The sequence below is a fragment of the Anabrus simplex genome, chromosome 3 (genome assembly GCF_040414725.1).
Source record: "Anabrus simplex isolate iqAnaSimp1 chromosome 3, ASM4041472v1, whole genome shotgun sequence".
Taxonomy (NCBI): domain Eukaryota; kingdom Metazoa; phylum Arthropoda; class Insecta; order Orthoptera; family Tettigoniidae; genus Anabrus; species Anabrus simplex.
The window spans coordinates 450,556,283-450,576,689 of NC_090267.1; the positions used below are offsets into that span (position 1 = coordinate 450,556,283).

The following is a 20,407-nucleotide window of genomic DNA, read 5'->3' on the forward strand; positions in this document are numbered from 1 at the left end:
AAATTGTGTCTCTGCCTCAAGGAGGCTTTTGGGCGTGATTGGAAGCAAATGTTTCTGGCATGTTTGGGGGTTTTCGGCCCCTTTGTTGTATGGTGTTCATCGTAAGGTTGGGCTCCTTGCTCAAGAATTATGTTTCTGACTTTTGAAGCCCCAAACGGGGTACCTATGTAAATGTATTTTTTCAATCGTGTTTCGGCTACTAAATACCTGTTCTATTTTGTTGTTACCTAATTTTGCAAAGAAAATATAACCTTGTTAAATTTTAAAATTAATTTCACTTTAGTAGCTTGAGACCTATTCACCACCCAGCACCTTCTTTCATGCATAACTACCACAAAACACGGTAACAATTATTATAACTAATGTTTTCAGCCATTGTTGTAACAGAAGGAAGGCTTGATGAATGGATGGTTGAATTTCAATTAATGAGGCCCTTCACGTAGTACTTTACCTTCTGCAGTGCCTTCATGTTCGCCAATGCTGTATAATACTAATTAGTTTGGGCCTTTATACCATACAGCTAATTGCTGATCTCGGAACTCTCAGATTGCAGCATGATACTTCTACAGGAGAAACCCTATACTCCTGTAGGACGGTATCATCTGTATATAGCACTAATGCTTATGGGATAAACAGTGAGAACGAGCATATAGATAGGAAAGAGAAGAGGTACGAAAACAGAAGCCTGTATTACTCTAGATCAGCCCGCGGACACCCTGGGGGCCACGACGATAATCCAGAGGGGTCTGCAATAAGAATGTAACTTGTAAGTATTTGAAGAGTGAAATTTTATTATACACACACAATTCATAGACCACTATACTAAATATAGGAACTATGTGTTCACTGTTGTATAACTTACATACAGAAACTCTTAATTTTGCGGATGGATGGCACAAGTTAGCACCGGAAAACGAATAAATACCACAAGGCAGTGTAAGTGACGTAATTGTGAGACACTTGAAATTGCTAGTATCCACACTCAGACCATATCTTACGCCCCTGGTTGAGATAATCTCGTGGATGAGAAATCCCTGCTTTGAAACTGAAAATGCTCTGCCCCCCCTTGAGGAAGATCAACTAGCCGAAGTACAGGGTATTTTTTATGGCCTGCTCCGTGTGTCAGGTGAACACGCACGGAAGGCGATAGCGCGGTCGGGTGACTCATTTGCCGAGAGATATATTGCTTCATGACCGGCTGAGATGATCTAATGTAGTACGGTAACGATAACCATTGCTTCACACACAGCTATAGTTCAGTTCATCTGCGGCATTGGTAGCGTGTTCAATGTGTTCGCTTTAAAATAGCGTAGTTTCTGTAGGAATATTAATTGTGTGTTTAACGAGTGATGTATACAGTAGAACAGTGTGAATTCATTGTGTTGTTTTATGCGAAGAATTCTTTTTATACAGAATGCCGCTTTCGATTCATTCGCAAATTTCCTGGAATCCTCCCTCCCCATAGGAGTACGGTCCGTAGATTAGTAAAGAAGTTCCGCACCACCGGGCCCATTCTTAACAAGAAATCACGCAGGAGACGAACCTTTTTAACAGAGGAAAAGCTTGACAAAATAGGAGCTCTCTTGGAAAGAACTCCAGCAAAATCCCTGTCGCGTCCCGCCGTACAAGCTAATGTGTCATTATCTTCTGCCCACAAAGCAACAAAACTGTTAAAAGCAAAACCGTACAAACCCACCCCTGTCCAATATTTAAGAGGACCTGACAGTTTCGCTAGGGTTCGGTATTGTAACAGATTGCTTCAGTCAGTTCACGATGGGTATGTTGACCCAGAACTTTTATTTTATAGTGATGAAGCATGGCTACACTTAAGTGGCTATGTAAATAGTCAAAACAATCGCTACTGTTGTGCAGAAAATCCCCACCAGCTGCATGTCCGTCCACTTCATGATGTAAAAATAGGAGTTTGGTGCGCAATAAGTGCTCGCAGAATTATAGGGCCTATATTTTTCCGCGAAACAATAAATGCTGATCGATATATAGACCTCATTCTCAGACCATTCTTTCAAGAGCTGACGGAAGAAGGGGTAATGGTTACTTTATGCAAGATAATGCGACGGGACACACTGCTAATCGGTCTATGGAGATAATACGGAAAGTTTTCGAAGATAGTGTGGTTAATTATCCCCCTAGATGGTGGTGGTGGTGATTATTGTTTTAAGAGGAAGTACAACTAGGCAACCATCCTCTATATAACGCTAATCAGAGAGAAAAAATGGAAGGGGTCCGACACTTCGAAAAATGAAGGTATTGGCCAAAGAAAGACAAGGGCCACGAAGGGCGTGAAAATGAAAGACTCCCTAGCCCTCGCAAACCTAATAGCGTCGGGGTCGAAAAAGAACAAGGGTTGACCAAGGGAGGTCGGATAGGATAGATGAAAGCGAGGAGCCTGGCACAAGTAAGTGGAAGCAATGCCAGGACTCAGCTAAGGGCCCCGTGGTCGCCAACCCACGCTCCAAAGTTCAGAGCCCCTGGGGCCCCTTTTAGTCGCCTCTTACGACAGGCAGGGGATACCGTGGGTGTTATTCTACCGCCCCCACCCACAGGGGGGATCCCCCTAGATCTCCTGATTTAAAACCCTGTGATTATTACCTGTGGGGCATGCTGAAGGGAAAAGTGTATGCGAACAATTCTCACACAAGAGAAGAACTACAAGAGAACATTACAGAAGTTATTTCGAACATCACATGAGCTGAGATTCGTCGAGTGTCTATTTACGATTTGTCAGGCGTGTTTAACAGCTGAGGGACAACATTTTGAACATCAAATGTAATGCCACGTAGGTTTTAGATTAATAGTTTCACTAGAAATGGATTACTATAAGTGTGAATTGACGTGAGTAGTGGGGAGGAAAAGCGCGCCAAGCGATCGAGTGTCATTGCGCCAGCCGTGCCGTGCTCTGAGTGGTGCTGCCGAGCATGCTAAAGAAAAGACCCTGTATATCGGCAGAGAGAAAGTGAAAAATAAATTGAAGAATGATAATGGTGCAGAATTAGATGGAGTGGCATGTTTAGCTCCGGGAAGTTCCTCGAATGCATCACAACTCGACGCCTCTGACTGATTTCTGGGCCGATGACATGCCCTATAACCCTACAATTTCCAGAAAGGAAATACTACGTTTAATGCCTTTCATGACAACATACCTGTGTGACTGTACCTTTTCTGCTCTCACGCAGATGAAAACAAAAGACAGAAACAGAGCTAATCTTCCGTACGAGTGACTACGCTTGTAAAACGTTTGGTCTTAGGAAAACAGCATCATCCGTCCCGTTGATCCAACAACAACCGCAACAAGCGATTTTTTTCAATTGAGTGTCCAGATCCAGACTGTTGTAATTATTTCTTTCTTTTTTTTTTTTTGCTAGTGGATTTACGTCGCACCGACACAGATAGATCTTATGGCGATGATGGGAGAGGAAAGGGCTAGGAGATGGAAGGAAATGGCCGTGGCCTTAATTAGGGTGCAGCCCCAGCATTTTCCTGGTGTGAATGGGAAACCACGGAAAACCATCTTCAGGTCTGCCAACAGTGGAATTCGAACCCACTATCTCCTGGATGCAAGCTCACAGCTGTGCGCCCTTAACCGAACGGCCAACTCACCCGGTTTGCAATTATTAGCCAAGTCTTACATTTTATAATTTCTGTGCATTATATAAGTGAAGTTAAGTTAAACTTTCAAATAAAGTAAACATTAGCTCTAAATTATATGAATAAAATCACACATGGTATCGTTACAAAATTCCACTTTTGTTTTATTTGTTTACTAAATGCAGTATTATGTTCTGTGGCTAAGGGGTCCTTGTACAAGCATGCGGTATGCTCAGGGGTCCTTGGAGACAGTGTTTCGGAAACCCTGCTCTAGATGTTAACTTTTCCCGATGCAATCCATAAATCAGGGCCTCTCAAACGCCCAAAATCTCACGCGTGCAAACTGAGGCCCAGAGTTCCTGTTCACAGTGCATCGGTCCCACTCGGCTCGGCTCGGACCAGTGCTTCGTCTCTGGGCTACTCGGCTCGGATTTGGAGAGCTACGGAGCAAGTGAGGAAGAGGGAGACAGGCGGAGCGAGCGAGACAGGCGTGAGGAAAGAGAGAGACAGCGCTATTGCTCCAAATAGAGGAGTGGGGGTCTGCACTCTGGTCAACCAAGCGAATCGTCTTTTGCACCGTGCACAGTGCAATGCACTAGTGCATGCACGCTGAGAGGCCCTGCGCATAAATCATAAATAATTGTGTTCCGGAATTACTTCCGTCATGCTAATAAACATTGTCCCATGCTAAGCTAAGTTTTGACACTTGATCGACCACTTTAATCCAGCCGAACCAGTAATATTATTTATTATAATTAATTATTTGAGGAATGAAGGTGCCGAAAAAAGAAAGAGAAGGGCTGCCAAGGGAGTGAAAATGAGACTGCATAGTGATTGAGCACTCCATTTTCAGCAATCTGTAGATTTCTTGGCTATAAAATCTCGTTCATATTCCATGTGGCTATTTTGCACTAGCATCGAAGAGTTGGTTTGTTTCCCGTATTCCACCCACATGAGGCCTGGGAGTCTACCTTCGTGTGCCCAGTCACCAATTTCACACCATCCAGTCTGGCCGGACAGGATACTCTACTTCAGCGAGAGGAAAATGAGTACCAGATCAAGAGAACGAAACATTTTAACAATCCAGCAGAAAATTAATGCGTTGAAACCTTTTAGATAACGGCGCAGCTCATTTGTAATGAGTCGGTCAGGTCCAATCCTGACTAGGCCCGCTGGTATTTGAAGGAATTCACATAAGTTAGCCTCGTGTCGGTAGATTTACTGGTACGTAACAGAACTCCTGTGGGACAAAACTCCGGCACCTCGGCATCTCCGAAAACCATCAAGTCGCTAAGGTGACAAAAACAAATGTGCACGAATATCTCGACGATTATGTAAAACTAGGTTACGCTAACATTCTTGTATATAACTAGGAAAGGCTTCAGATGATGATGATGATGTTGATGCTTGTTGTCTAAAGGGACCTAACACCTAGGTCATAGGCCCCTAAAGGTACGAGTTGAAACGAAACGATATGATAATTAACATTTTAAAATGTACACACAGACTAGAATGTGAAACAAATGATAATGAAAAATGATTATGAAATTAAACTAATCGATGGATCTAATTCGCAATGCGTTATATTCTGAAAAAATGATAGAAAATATAGATTACAATGGAATAAGGTATTGCCTTGAAGTAAAGAGATATAATTTTCTCATTCAAAGACTCATTCAAATTACACAAACACACAAAAAAGCAGGGTCAATGGAATAAAAGCATAGTTAACAAAATGTCACTAATAAAAATACTTTTTTATATACGATAAGAAAGGCCACTATTCCTCATGAAACGAATAACGGGGTCTGCCGACTGCTCGTCGTCAGTGTGTTCTTTACTTGTATAGTTTAGCCAGCGGTAGTCTGAAACCTGTAAAACTCACAGACAAAACATCCAGAACATGCAAGTAAACGTACTGATTTCAAGCGCCGCGAGCAACAATTGAAAGTAAATGTCAAATTCCTAGAAAAGCATGCTACAGCTCCTGAGAAAGCACACAGAGCATCCTTAGAGGTTTTAACTAGTATCAATTGTTATATGCCACTAATTCTTTTCCTTCTTATTCACACACGTTCTCGTGGGCCGGATTTTGTACATTCTAATGAGTTAGTAAACAAGGAAGGAAGGAAGGAAGGAAGGAAGGAAGGAAGGAAGGAAGGAAGGAAGGAAGGAAGGAAGGAAGGAAGATTACAGAGGGGCGCGAGAAGTGTTGTTCTCAAGAAAGGAGAGGTGACATAAAATGTTGGGGGAGAACTGCTCTGAAGGAACCAAGCCGGCAGGTTTACGTTACTCTTGGTATTGTGAGCGCGGCCGCGGGACCTCCAGTATTAAGTAGAAATTGAACCTAAAAGATGTGAATTTTCATTTCAAAAATCTTACATGTCTTGCCTAAGATTCGAATTGTCACTGCTTTGGTGAGAAGCCAGTGACTATGTCAAGCACCTAACTAATCTACACTAATAATAACAATGATATAAACATAGTTGTATGTATTCATCCAATACAAAGTTCCCCGGTACTTAACTACAGTTCTTAAAATATTTCCGAATCAACCAATCCCCACGGTGCTATAGCCCTAATGGTTATTGGCCTACAAAGTGACCGCTGCCCAGCCCAGCCCAAAGTCTGCAAATTACGAGATGACGCATAGCCAGTGCGATGTATTCTCGCGGTCATTATTCTTGGTTTTCTAGACCGAGGTTACTATCTCACCGTCGGATAGCGTCTCAACTGTAATCATGTAGGCTGAGTGGACCTCGAACCAACCCTCAGGTTCAGATAAGAAACTCTGACCTGGCCGGGAATCGAACTCAGAACTTCTGGGTGAAAGGCAGGCACGCTACCCACAGACCATGGGGCCGGCATCAAAAGATCACTATGCGTAATTATGTTATTTTTGTTAATCTAACTTACCTCTAGGAAGAGCACACTAATGTCGACTACACTCTGGTGCATAAACTGGCACATCACCACTATACCGTCGAGGACCTCTTTGGTTACTCCAAGATCGGGAATGTCCTCAAGGAACTGGAACGCCACAGACTGAAACAAGTCCATTTATCAATATATAGTTGTAAATTACACATCATATGTACCAATATAACCTATTCTTTCAAATTTGTAAGAATACTGTGTCCACAAAGAATTTTAAATATACAATTAATCTACAAAATAATGTCTCTAACATGTACATGTTTAAAAGTGTTTCCATGTTGGCCTATGTTACAACAAAACAATTCCTTCATTATTAAGGTATATGATGATCCTACTCCTTATTTGAATGGACACTGTAGAATCTTTCTGGTTAGAGAATCCTGGGTTTGATTCCGCCCAGGTCAGGGATTTTAACAATGTCTGGTTTGGGGGGTAGGAGATTGTATTCGCCTTGATGCAAGCCTTAGTTTACATACAACATATTACACTGCAATTTACCACAGAGAAACACCTACAGTAATAGTGAATACATCCCATGTGGTCGACGTCAGGAAAGGCATATGGCGGCAAACATTGTCTAAATCCGTTCAAAGTGTCGACCTCAGATAACTGAGAAAAGTCCGGGTGGAATAATAACAAGAAAAAGACTTAGGGTTTATGAGACACTCCCATGCCTGTGTGGTTCAGTGGTAGAGTGTTGGCCTCCGGATCCCAAGTTAGCCGGTTCAAACACGACAGAAATAGCTGCATTTTTGAAGCCTTAGGATCCTCTCTTGAGACAAGATCGTCCACAGTTGTTGCAGCTGTCCCTCCAGATCCCGCAAGTTGGTACTGAGACGTAGTTCCCTTCCAATGTCATCCCACACGTCCTCAATGATGGAGAGGTCCGGGGATCTCACTGACCATAGGAGGAACTCAACATGCTCTAGGCAGTCCATAGACACACGTACTGTGTGTAGACGTGCATTATCTTGTTGGTACACTGTTTCAGGGTGCTGTGCCGTAAGGGGAAGGACGTGCAGACGTATCGCTGTGCCGCCAAAGTCTGCCGAAGCACTATTTAGAGGTGACCCGAACGCACATCCTATGGCTCCACACCATGATACCAGGGATTATGTCTGCGTGTCTTTCCACAATATGGGCAGGATCTGCATTCTGCCCTCGACGCCGCCAAACCCACATACGATGGTCATTGGACGTCATGGAGAAGCGGGACTCTACACTGAACATGATGCGACGCCAGTCGTCCTCTGTCCATGCTTTCCGGGCAAACGCAGGTGTTGGTGTTCTGGTGTCAATGGCAACCGACGCATGGGGCGGTAGGACCCCAATCCGGCGGATGCGAGTCGTCGAGACACTGTGCGGGAACTCACAGGATGTTGTATAGTCTCCAGCACATGTTCGCGGATGGCGGGTGCCGAAGTTATGGGATCCCGCAGAGCTTGGCTCACCATTTCACGGTCCTTCCCCGGGGTGGTGTTTCTTGGTCGACCCGAACCTACACGTCGTGATTGGGTGCCCTCGTGTACCCATAGAGTCCAGCATCGGGCCACTGTAATATGTGAATGGCTCACGTGCGTGGCAATTGCACGATACGACCAACCAGCCTCGCGCAGTCCCATAATGCGGCCTCTGTCAAATGCTGTCTATTGGTGGATAGGCTGTCTAACCCGTCTGCTAGGCATCGCGGGTGCTTCGTACTGCACGCAGTCCTCTCTGCACGTCTTGCTTAACTGTCTGACTCGAAGCAGTTGACTGGTAACAACTTTTTTTTTGTTAAGAATGAAGCAATGTTTTTCAGTGTTGACTTAGTTAAATGTAACAAAGGTTTTTCAATCTGTCAAACACACAGCAAATATAATGTAAATTAAAACACTATAAACATACCTGTAAAAAACACACTAACATAATGTAACTGTTCCCTCCCGTCATCAAGACACTTAGGGAGACGAAAGTTATTATCTTGGGACACATGAATATCAAATAAACTATTTGTGGCTTGCCCGCAAATTGCCACGCAAATAGAAACAATTAACATTCCATGGTTTCCCATTTCTCTATGTAATGTTTGGGCGCCAGGATTACAGTTTTAAACAAAACTGTAAACCAAAATTTATTATTACTAGCATAGAGACTTATAATTAAATCACAGGGGTAGGATTTTAAATAATTAACCATTAAGTATCGCTTAAGAAAGAAAATTAACGCAATATAAAACACAAATGAATTTAGTATACAAAAAGAATGAGATGAATCGGAAAAGTTTCCTTAAAGCGTGGAGGAATTTAGAATTTACTTTACTGAATTTACTATTGCTTGCTTTATCTAATTGAAGCTCACCAATTGCAGCTTCCGTTGAAGTCATCTGGTTTCCGTGGTTACTCGTACTCTTCTTCTCGATGTAGAATTTGCTCCATGGACATCCTTCCTTCCTTCTATGATATGGTACGGGCTATCTGGACTACCACTCCCTACTTGCCTAGTCTTTAAATTAGACATTGGCCCTATACTTGTAATAACTGATCAGCGTTGATCGTATGAGGAGAAAATTCAGAGATATGAATTTTTCCATAGTAGTAGAAATCTCAATCCAACTGAGCTATACTATTTATTCGGTACAGACTTGTACCAAATTTCGTAGACTTGAACTAAACATAGTTCTTCGTCCAGAATATTTACTGAAAATAACACAAGCCGTAAGCTTGTTTTGTCTCACGCAGATCCGATAACATTACCGCATCTAAGTACTGTATCGAAGCGACAACACATTGTACAAAAATAACTATGTCGCGGAGCGATCACACACTGTTTCAAAATCAAATAACGTCGTTCAAAGTAGATGTTCACAGTAGAAGTAGTAGTGATGGAGTAGTTAGCTTCACAGCAGAAGTTGTACTTAGTTAGGTCCCGTTCTCGTGGTGAGAATCACTATATATCCGGGCTCACCCCCACCCTTGGTAACAGTTCAATCTCAAAACTCATATACACCGAAGTATCTGATTGGATAGATCGAATTATCAACTCCCCTTCTCTTCTTCCTCGACAAGTCCAGTAGGCGTGGCGATGATGTACTCTGCTGGTATGCAAGCCTCGCGCGCAGGTCACTGTTTACTGCCTTCTCCAAAACCCATGACTCACGCAAAATCCCAGCTTTTAAGAATAACTTTCCGTATACACAAATATGAGATGAAATGAAAACAACTATGTCTCAACATATTGACCGTATTTACAACATAATGAATTCCTATTCTACATAATATAATAATTTAAATAATAAAACGATGTTATCATATATACAATATGATTCAAAAAAGCCTTGATTACAAATGATTGACGTTGAATAAATATGTTATTACGAATAATTGCCGATGGCGGATAAACTTGATATCAAATGATATCGCGTAAAATGATATAATATTAAATTAGTAGGGCTGGAGAAGCCTGGACGGTTACATACACCCTCCTGTTATTTACAGATATAACATATATGAAAATAACACACTACACCAAAACGGCTGATATATACATCATTACATCTGACAAACACTTAATAAAAATCATACATAATCAAATCTTGTATCTCACTGTAGAGTGTCTGTTTCAACGATACCAGATAACATTAGTAATAATTCCTGCCAATTTTCTTGCGAAAGTTTGTCAGCAACACACATAATATTTACAATATAACAACAGGTAAATAACTCTATCTTTGCACTTCACCATCAAAGTGTTCGGCAGTTCCAGGTTATCATAATATATACACCACACACACACACACACACGCGTAATCATACGTGGCTTACCTCTCTTAGATGGCCGCAAGCAATTTCTTGTTTTCATTGCAAAAAATATTACTACTTAGAAAACTATTGCATTAATTTCCTTCTGCAGTTTCAAAAAAAATACCAAGTTACTCATGGCTTCTACAATGGTGTCAGGTCTATGTTCACAACCTATACATGAATTATGTTTTCTAACTCAAGTACATTTAATGTTGTCAAAACAACACCGGGGAGACATTACACCTAATTCGCAGAAATATATCGTCTCAGAGAGCGAATATTATAAGTGCCCAACATGACACGATTACCATCTTTCAATCTGTATGCACAAGGACCAACCCGACAATGAATCTGGAATGGACCCTGATACAATAAAAAGAATTTCTTCGTCACCTTCTCTTCACTGGACGAGAGCATGGGAACACGTAACAGAACAGAATCTCCTACCTGAAATTCGTCTAACACCTGACGTTTCTGCTGTCTGCTACGCTTCTCAGCCGCTTTAATCAAATTCTCTCTCGCTAATCTGACATATATCTGAGAGTCCCGCTGAGGTTCCTGTGTAATACCTAGTACTTTTGTCAGCTCATTCCTTGGATTGCTGCCAAAATGAACCTCTAATGGGGTGAATTTCATACTATCATGCTGAACCATGTTAATCCATTTCTCAATCAACGCTAGAGAACCAACCCACGCAGTGTGCTTGTCATGAACTAAAGATCTAAACATCCTACCTAATTCCTTCATCGTGCGTTCACACATATTCCCTTGCGGATTCCTAATTGAGGAAAAAACATGTGTGATACCTAACTCTGTCATCACAGCCTCCCACTTCTTCGATGTAAATTGAGATCCGCTATCAGATAATAACCTACCATTCGTACCTAATTCCTGAACATACTTGTCACTAATCTTATTACAACTAAGACCTGTCGCTTTACTCAATAAAAGATTGACACACTGACTACTCGAAACTTCAATAATACCATCCTCTAACATAGCTTCAATTTGATTGTCTACCGCTTTAGCTTATTTATGTGGTATCGGATATCTCGGTCCAGCGAATATACTTTTATCCAGCACTGAAAATGAGTGTTCATACACATGTGTTCTGCCAGGTTTCGATGAAAATACTTCCTTGTGTTCTCTCAACACATACAACAATCGGTCCCTCTGACCTTCTTCCAAATTGCTACTATCTACCGCTTCTCTCAAAGCATCATCGTGGTTCTCCTCTAACCACACTTCACACAACTTAAAATCCTCTCTCTCTTCTTCATCTTTTGAAACCTCATTAACACACCACATGTTACAAACCTCCACTTTCGTCTGAACTTCGGCATCCCACGTGACTTTAACATCCTCATTATCCCACCTTAAGTATACTATCGCCTCATTGTAATTTAACCGAGCTGAGTATAAACTTAGCCAGTCAGATCCCAAGATAACATCAAATATAAGATTCCGAATAACAAGACAGATCTGAATTTTCTACTTCCCGTTAATACAAATAGGTATGGCAACTTGTTTACATATTTGCTTGGATCTTTTACCTACAGCAGTGACGATATATGTGGATTTCACAGGCATTTCTTCAATCTCAATATTCTCCTTCTTTCTGTCCTCATACCACTTCGAACTTACACATGATCTTTGACTGCCTGAATCCAATAAAGCCTGATACTGCGCCCTCCATATAACGACCGTAACAACGGGGTTCTCACTTTTACTACCAACTTCGCCTTGATTCACTTCCACCTCCCGTAATAACTCATCTCTAACATCGAGATCATAATTTATGTGCGTCATTACACAATTTCTCGCAACATGTTAAGAAGACTGATAATCTGATCTCTCATTACCGTCTACTATCAGTTTAAATTACTTTGTCTCCTTGTATCCTGATTTCGGCTTGTACCTTCCTCTACATTGCGTTCCCTCTGAACATTCTTATTTTGCTGGTGTGACTGATTACCTGCAGGTTTTTGTCTCGGTTGAAACTGACCACGGTGATTGTGTTCTTGTCTTCTGGGTGGTGTCTGATAGTTTGTGTGCTCTCGTGTACTACTACTGTTTAAAGCATCCATCTTAGCATTAACTTCTCTGCTAATTTCGGTTTTCGTTCTCTCTACTTCCTTCCTAATTTCATTTATCCCTTTCGTTTCCTTCCTAATTTCACCTATCACTTTCCTAATTTCATTCATTTCTTTCCTAATTTCATCGATCCCTTTCGTTTCCTTCCTAATTTCATCTATCCCTTTCGTTTGCTCCAATATAGCTTGCATCATTTAAAACAGTTGTTGAATATTCTTATCACTATTCGTACTACTTTCTTTCTCGCCCTCCATCCTAGCTACATCAGATTCTGTGCTATTTTCCATCCTACCACCACCACTCTCTACCGTTTTATCTACTTCAATGCTCTCATCAACAACATTCCTAGAATTCAGCGTCTCGCCTCCCTTTACTAAGTTTCCGCTACGTAATTTCATGTCCTTTTCACCTTGTGTAGCCATGATTCCCCCAAAATCACACATACAAATTATATGGACACTCACTTAACCCCCAAAAACACAGACTCTACTTTACTGCTTTCTTTCCACGAATACTTAATGGTTTTCTAGCTCCACGTTGGTGCGCCAAATGTAACTGTTCCCTCTCGTCATCAAGACACTTAGGGAGACGAAAGTTATTATCTTGGGACACATGAATATCAAATAAACTATTTGTGGCTTGCCCGCAAATTGCCACGCAAATAGAAACAATTAACATTCCATGATTTCCCATTTCTCTATGTAATGTTTGGGCGCCAGGATTACAGTTTTAAATAAAACTGTAAACCAAAATTTATATTTACTAGCATAGAGACTTATAATTAAATCACAGGGGTAGGATTTTAAATAATTAACCATTAAGTATCGCTTAAGAAAGAAAATTAACGCAATATAAAATACAAATGAATTCATTATACAAAAAGAATTAGATGAATCGGAAAAGTTTCCTTAAAGCGTGGAGGAATTTAGAATTTACTTTACTGAATTTACTATTGCTTGCTTTATCTAATTGAAGCTCACCAATTGCAGCTTCCGTTGAAGTCATCTGGTTTCCGTGGTTACTCGTTCTCTTCTTCTCGATGTAGAATTTGCTCCATGGACATCCTTCCTTCCTTCTATGATATGGTACGGGCTATCTGGACTACCACTCCCTGCTTGCCTAGTCTTTAAATTAGACATTGGCCCTATACTTGTAATAACTGATCAGCGTTGATCGTATGAGGAGAAAATTCAGAGATATGAATTTTTCCATAGTAGTAGAAATCTCAATCCAACTGAGCTATACTATTTATTCGGTACAGACTTGTACCAAATTTCGTAGACTTGAACTAAACATAGTTCTTCGTCCAGAATATTTACTGAAAATAACACAAGCCGTAAGCTTGTTTTGTCTCACGCAGATCCGATAACATTACCGCACCTAAGTACTGTATCGAAGAGACAACACATTGTACAAAAATAACTATGTCGCGGAGCGACCACACACTGTTTCAAAATCAAATAACGTCGTTCAAAGTAGATGTTCACAGTAGAAGTAGTAGTGATGGAGTAGTTAGCTTCACAGCAGAAGTTGTACTTAGTTAGGTCCCGTTCTCGTGGTGAGAATCACTATATATCCGGGCTCACCCCCACCCTTGGTAACAGTTCAATCTCAAAACTCATATACACTGAAGTATCTGATTGGATAGATCGAATTATCAACTCCCCTTCTCTTCTTCCTCCTCGACAAGTCCAGTAGGCGTGGCGATGATGTACTCTGCTGGTATGCAAGCCTCGCGCGCAGGTCGCTGTTTACTACCTTCTCCAAAACCCATGACTCACGCAAAATCCCAGCTTTTAAGAATAACTTTCCGTATACACAAATATGAGATGAAATGAAAACAACTACGTCTCAACATATTGACCGTATTTACAACATAATGAATTCCTATTCTACATAATATAATAATTTAAATAATAAAACGATGTTATCATATATACAATATGATTAAAAAAAGCCTTGATTACAAATGATTGACGTTGAATAAATATGTTATTACGAATAATTGCCGTTGGCGGATAAACTTGATATCAAATGATATCGCGTAAAATGATATAATATTAAATTAGTAGGGCTGGAGAAGCCTGGACGGTTACAATACAAAGAATGATATGTTTCGTTCTACAAGAACATCTTCAGATTCTATCAAATCACACTTGTCTGGTGTGAAAATGGGAAACCACGGAAAACCATCTTCAGGGCTACCGATAGTGGGATTCGAACCTACTATCTCCCGGATGCAAGCTCACAGCCGCGCGCCTCTACGCGCACGGCCAACTCGCCCGGTCACAGTAGATAAACTGTTAAATAAACATAAGAAAAGTCGCCGGGAAAGCACCACACATGACAAAGAAAACTACGTGGTTCTCAATAACACAAAGTAGCTAACATTTTCAAAAAACAAGGTTTAAAAGTAGCCTTTCGAACGAATAATACACTACAGAGACACATCAGCAGATGAAACCTTAACATAAAGGACCCTTTCTCAAAGTCAGGAGTATATGAACTCAAGTGCCAAGAACCTAAGTGCAACGCCACATACATAGGTCAAACAAAACGTAATTTCCATACCAGATACAAAGAACACAAAAACGCGATCAGATATAATCGGCATTTAGCCTTCGGGGAGCACATATACGACTGTTCACACCATTTCACAGACATCAACACTGATCTAAAAATTTTACACTTCGAGTAAAAGTAAATCTTTGAATATAAAAGAAGCAATAGAAATTCACGTCGCAAAAAATGCTAATGCAAATAACCTGAATGAGCATACACATTTAAATAATTCCCCCCCTATTCGCTCTACTCACATAATATCTGACAACACCTACTCATTAAATAGCTTTTATAATAATAATAATAATAATAATAATAATAATAATAATAATAATAATAATAATAATATTAATAATACCGTTCCTTACTTTATTCACCTAAATTATTAATTTTGCATGCATCCATATTACATAAAAGTACATTTAACATGGAGTAAGTCAGTAACCTCTCTCTCCTCTCCAATGTTGATGGAAGGTTCCACAGCGCTCCAGCCGCTCCGCCCCACTTCTCCCTCCCCTCTACACTGTACAGTAAACTCGATTCAAATCATCCAATAGGAGAGATCCACTTCGCTCTACAAGGCCCCTCCCATTCTTGCCCTCCCCTCTCCACGCGCAGCGTACTTCCCAAAAACTTCCATTACCACAGTCTTGAAATAGCATTTGGTGACAACGGACTTAACATCGGTAGTCTAGATAAGTACGTAGGTTTTCATTATATTAATACTTGTATATATTTTTATTTTTGTCATTACTGTTTCATGTTATCACTAAACTCTCTATCATTGACAAGTTTAGGTTACGTAAACAATACTGTACATATATAAGATTGTTTTTAAAAGTGATTTGATAGAATCTGAAGATGTTCTTGTAGAACGAAACATGTCATTCTTTGTATGTTGGTGTGTTTTTTACAGGAATGATTATAGTGTTTTAATTTACATTATATTTGCTGTGTGTTTGACAGACTGAAAAACCTTTGTTACATTTGGTAACAACTTATCAACAACAGGACGGAGCCATCACGATTGCACTCTGGTGGGTGTTCTACACATTACAGATCCTTGTAAATCTAATAATATACTCACACATCAATGGTATGCATGTATACCGAAATGGGATAATATTGGACTAGTCCTTCTGGGTGCTGAACTTTTCTTGTCAGGCAGTGTATATTCCTAACTCACACCTTGAGTGGACCAGGAGTAACTGTGATAGCCATCGAAATAATAATGAAAATACACCGCCTGTTTCCAGTCATTCCACCGGGTCAGGAATGGAATGAATGAAGCTCCATCTAGCGGCGAGGATGGAAACTGTGCCGGCTACCGAAACCTGTCGCACTCCTCTGGGGCAATGATTAATGAATGATACATGAAATGATATTGGAGAGTGTTGCTGGAATGAAATGCGACAGGGAAAACCGGAGTACCCGGAGAAAAGCCTGTCCCGGCTCCGCTTTGTCCAGTACAAATCTCACATGGAGTGATCGGGATTTGAACCACGGAACCCAGCGGTGAGAGGCCGACGCGCTGCCGCCTGAGCCATGGAGGCTACATCGAAATAAATAATAATAATAATAATAATAATAATAATAATAATAATAATAATCGTGTAATCTCAACTACCGGGTGCAGGCTCTTTAATTTGACACCAACTGGCTGCGTGTTCATAAATTTCGATGTTCAGTCTTATTCTAGGTCTACTAGATGGCAGATTATACCGAATCTCTCTTGTGGGTCTGTGAGTGAGTTTTAATGATTGTTTTCTTTCTGGGTAAATATAAAATGTGTCACTAGTGATTATTTTACATTCAGCATCGTACGATATGGAATGCCGATTGGCCCCTTGTCCACCCTTCAAACATCCGACTAACTCTGCCGCGTATATTATCAGAAGAGTTTGAATTCATGGCCAGGATCAAACAGGGAGTATGACTGTCACCGATATTATTAATCATAGCCTTGGACGAAGTTATCAGATAATGAAGGGCAACAGACGACAAAATTGGGACACGAAAGACACACGTGGGAGACAAGGAAGGCAACAGGGCACAGGTGGACTGCCTAGCCTTTGTGGATTTCAGGGTCTCTGAGATGAATAGTAATACTCCGAATTGTTTACAGATCGAAGTGGGGGGCGAAGGGGGTGAGATATAAAAATAATCGAAAAACTATATATATTTTCTTCTTCTTCTTCTGCTTCTTCTTACTATATATAAAAATGGATGTATGTGTGCGCGCGCGTGTGTGTGTGTGTGTGTGTGTGTAAATGATACATCTCCTCCTAAACCACTGGAGCAATTTCACCAAACTTGGCACACGTATCAATTAGTATCAGGAGACAAACCGCGTGGGGGTAAGACACCCCTAGCACCCTTATGGAAGGGGGCGAGGGGGTATACAAATAATCTAGAATAGTATCGAATCCATAGTTTTCGTGGTCGCTGAAATGATTAGTGACACTCGGAATTTTTAAAAGTTCATATTCCGCCTCCTTTGGGGTGAGGGTGAGGGGGGACTGAGATATAAAAATAATCGAAAACAGTGTCGAATCTAGAGTTTCCGGGGTCACTAAGATGAATGGTGATAATCCAGATTTTTAATCTCCTAGGGGTGGGGGGCGAGAGGGATACAGTCTCATTGACAGTTGAAATCCTGTACATCGTATCTATAGTGCGACGGCTAAATACATATAGTTATCACTTATTAATTTTTGACAGGATCAAATACTTCCCAGTCGATTCGAGCTTCCATAAAGACGAAGTTTTACTCGAAAATTATATAATCTAAAACTTGAAATCAAACACATCTAAATAATTCTTAAACTACGTTATAGATCGTAACATGTCAATCTGCAGGTCAAAAAGTAATTCTATAAAAATTCCCTTCACACATAACTAACTGGTAATGCAAATCGTAAAAGGAAATATTCAGAAACTATCCGGGCAACGCCGGGTACTACAGCTAGTATACAATAAAAGGAACATATCAATGGATGTGAAAATCAGGCAGTACATGTCAACAGTGAGCAACCCTGTATGCTGCAGAGACGATGGCAGATGGCATAGGGCAGAGCAACTGAAGAAAGAAGAAAGAAAATGACTGGGTCGAAAGTAAGGAGGTGAAAGATACGAAGATCAAGGGACGAAATGTAGCGAGACACTAGGGCGATCTCAGAAGAAATAAGATGCAAAACAGCAAGATTTACTCAACATGTGGCCAGGATGGACAAGGAGAGAATGTTCAGGAGAGTATGAGAGACAACGGGTAGTACGAGAGGAAGGACGGGAACGAATTGGCTTGTCGAAATGCGAAAGGATTGGACTGAGATGGGGATTAAAGGTGAGACAAAAAACTGGAGACGAATAGATAACTTATGCACCAAGGGGGGAGACAAAAGAAGAGAATACTGAAAATAAGGAGAGAGAGGATCAAGACGTTCTAGGTGGAGAAAAAGAAAACTGAAACCATGGCAAAGCAACCCCTGGTCCCAGATATGATCTAAAATATCACGTGTATGAAATTTTGATCATCTATATATAAACGCGCTTTCTATGAAAATAGTTTTTTAATAGCACAAACTAAGAAACTGCCGAATTCATGTTGAGAATAAAACATTTTCTATGCTGTGAAAATGTCAGCGCAATATCAAATGTCTAATTAACTGTATGCCGGCAGTAAATGACAGCCTTGCGTCTTACATGGCAATCCTCGTTTACTGCCAAAGTTCTTCAGTGGAAAACACGTGCAATGGATGTGAAAGTGTGACTCTGAGTGTTCCAAATGAGATTTAATATAGTCGGATAAAACAAGACGTTATCGCAGCGGTGGACAGGACTTGCGCGCTCTTGGCCTGCGTTCCGGCTATCCTATCCACCACTACGATATTTTGTGAAAGTGTGAAGGAGAAATGGATGTTCGTTGAGAAGTCTCGTCACGTGGAGTAAGCAGAATATGTATTTATGGTGAAATCAGACTGGTGAAGCACAATCCGCGTTTAGAGACGTTTTAATCAAGTAAAACATGATGACAAAAACAATTGTTACGCATTTTATAATAAAATCACTTTGCATTCCGTCAGTTGACCTGCTGGGGCTGAGTGGACCCTGTTCCAGTCCTCGTAGCACTTTTTTAAATTTCGTGGCAGAGCCGGGAATTGAACCCGGGCCTCCGCGAATGACAGCTAATCACACTGACCACTACACCACACCACAAAGGCTGACCATTTAGTTTTATTATTAAATACAATTTATTTTATTTTTCTTGTTCTTGTTCTCAAGTACGCAATTTTCCTCTTCAGTGTTGATATTAATAATTTCGGTGGCTATTGCTAGCCTGGTACAGTGGTGGTGGTGGTGGCGATCGTGGTGGTGGTGGTGGTGGTGGTGGTGGTTATTGTTTTAAGGGGAAGTACAACTAAATAACCATCCTCTATGCAACACTAATTAGAGAGAAAAATGGAAGGGATCCGACACTTCGAAAAATGAAGCTATCGGCCAAAGAAAGACAAGGGCCACGAAGGGCGTAAAAATGAGATTCCCTAGAATCAGTATTTGCTTAGTGTGAAAGTGGGATATCACGGAAAATCATATCCGGGCTGCCGACAGTGGAATTCGAACCCACTATCTCCCGATTGCAAGCTGACAGCTACATCACTCGTATGTGTCCCACACTCTTCAAGACATCAAAATAAAAATATTATATTTCTTTATTTCAGATCTAGGAGAGAGAAGTCGACACTTTTTTATGAGTTTCTTAAACGAGCATTTTCTTAAATTTGGGATAACATAGCCTACTTGCTTATCACATTACTATAATATTTTATTACGCCGTATTTCAAATAGAACGTAAGGAGCATCAATACCAGATATCAAATCTATTCTCTGGTGCAATTGAAGACATGGATGGAAGAAGGGCTTAAGTCAGGTTGTGGCGTTATTCGGTAAATTACGTATATACGTTCCTTGGAGGCTCTTCTAGATACTACCTAAATGGCTTATCGGTAGTGTCAATAGATGGCGTGTGATGTGCTATATTGAGTTGCGCCGTTCTTCCAAATATTACTCATGTCCGACTTAAAATACGCTCCAATGCTGACTTTGGGCGATCCAGCAATCATCACTCATCAGACTCGAAACAGCTGACGCAGGAGTAATGTCAGGAGGAGAAACATCTGATATTTCAGCAGATGACAGTGAATATATACCAAATGAAACCTCAGATGATTCGGATACTAAATCCTTACCATCAGAATGATCTGCCGTTCTCAGCCTACTGTCATTTGCAACACCACAAACAAAAGGACTTCAGTTTTCAATTCCAAAGTATGTCATATTATGTCACTCTCCTGAAGGAACTGTATCAGGAAGCCAGAATTATAATATTACGTTTCATGACAAGTTTCAGTTATTGAAGGATATATGGT

The 20,407-nt window shown here is 40.8% G+C and overlaps 1 protein-coding gene across 1 annotated transcript in view; it reads right to left on the reverse strand.

The window, feature by feature from the left end:
- Positions 1-20,407, reverse strand: part of LOC136866853 (dynein axonemal heavy chain 1) — a 1,878,455-nt gene that overhangs the window by 836,128 nt on the left and 1,021,920 nt on the right. Inside the window, exon 16 of the mRNA XM_068226864.1 lies at positions 6,523-6,651. Coding sequence (XP_068082965.1) covers positions 6,523-6,651 — 129 coding nt within the window. The remainder of the gene's footprint in view (positions 1-6,522; positions 6,652-20,407) is intronic.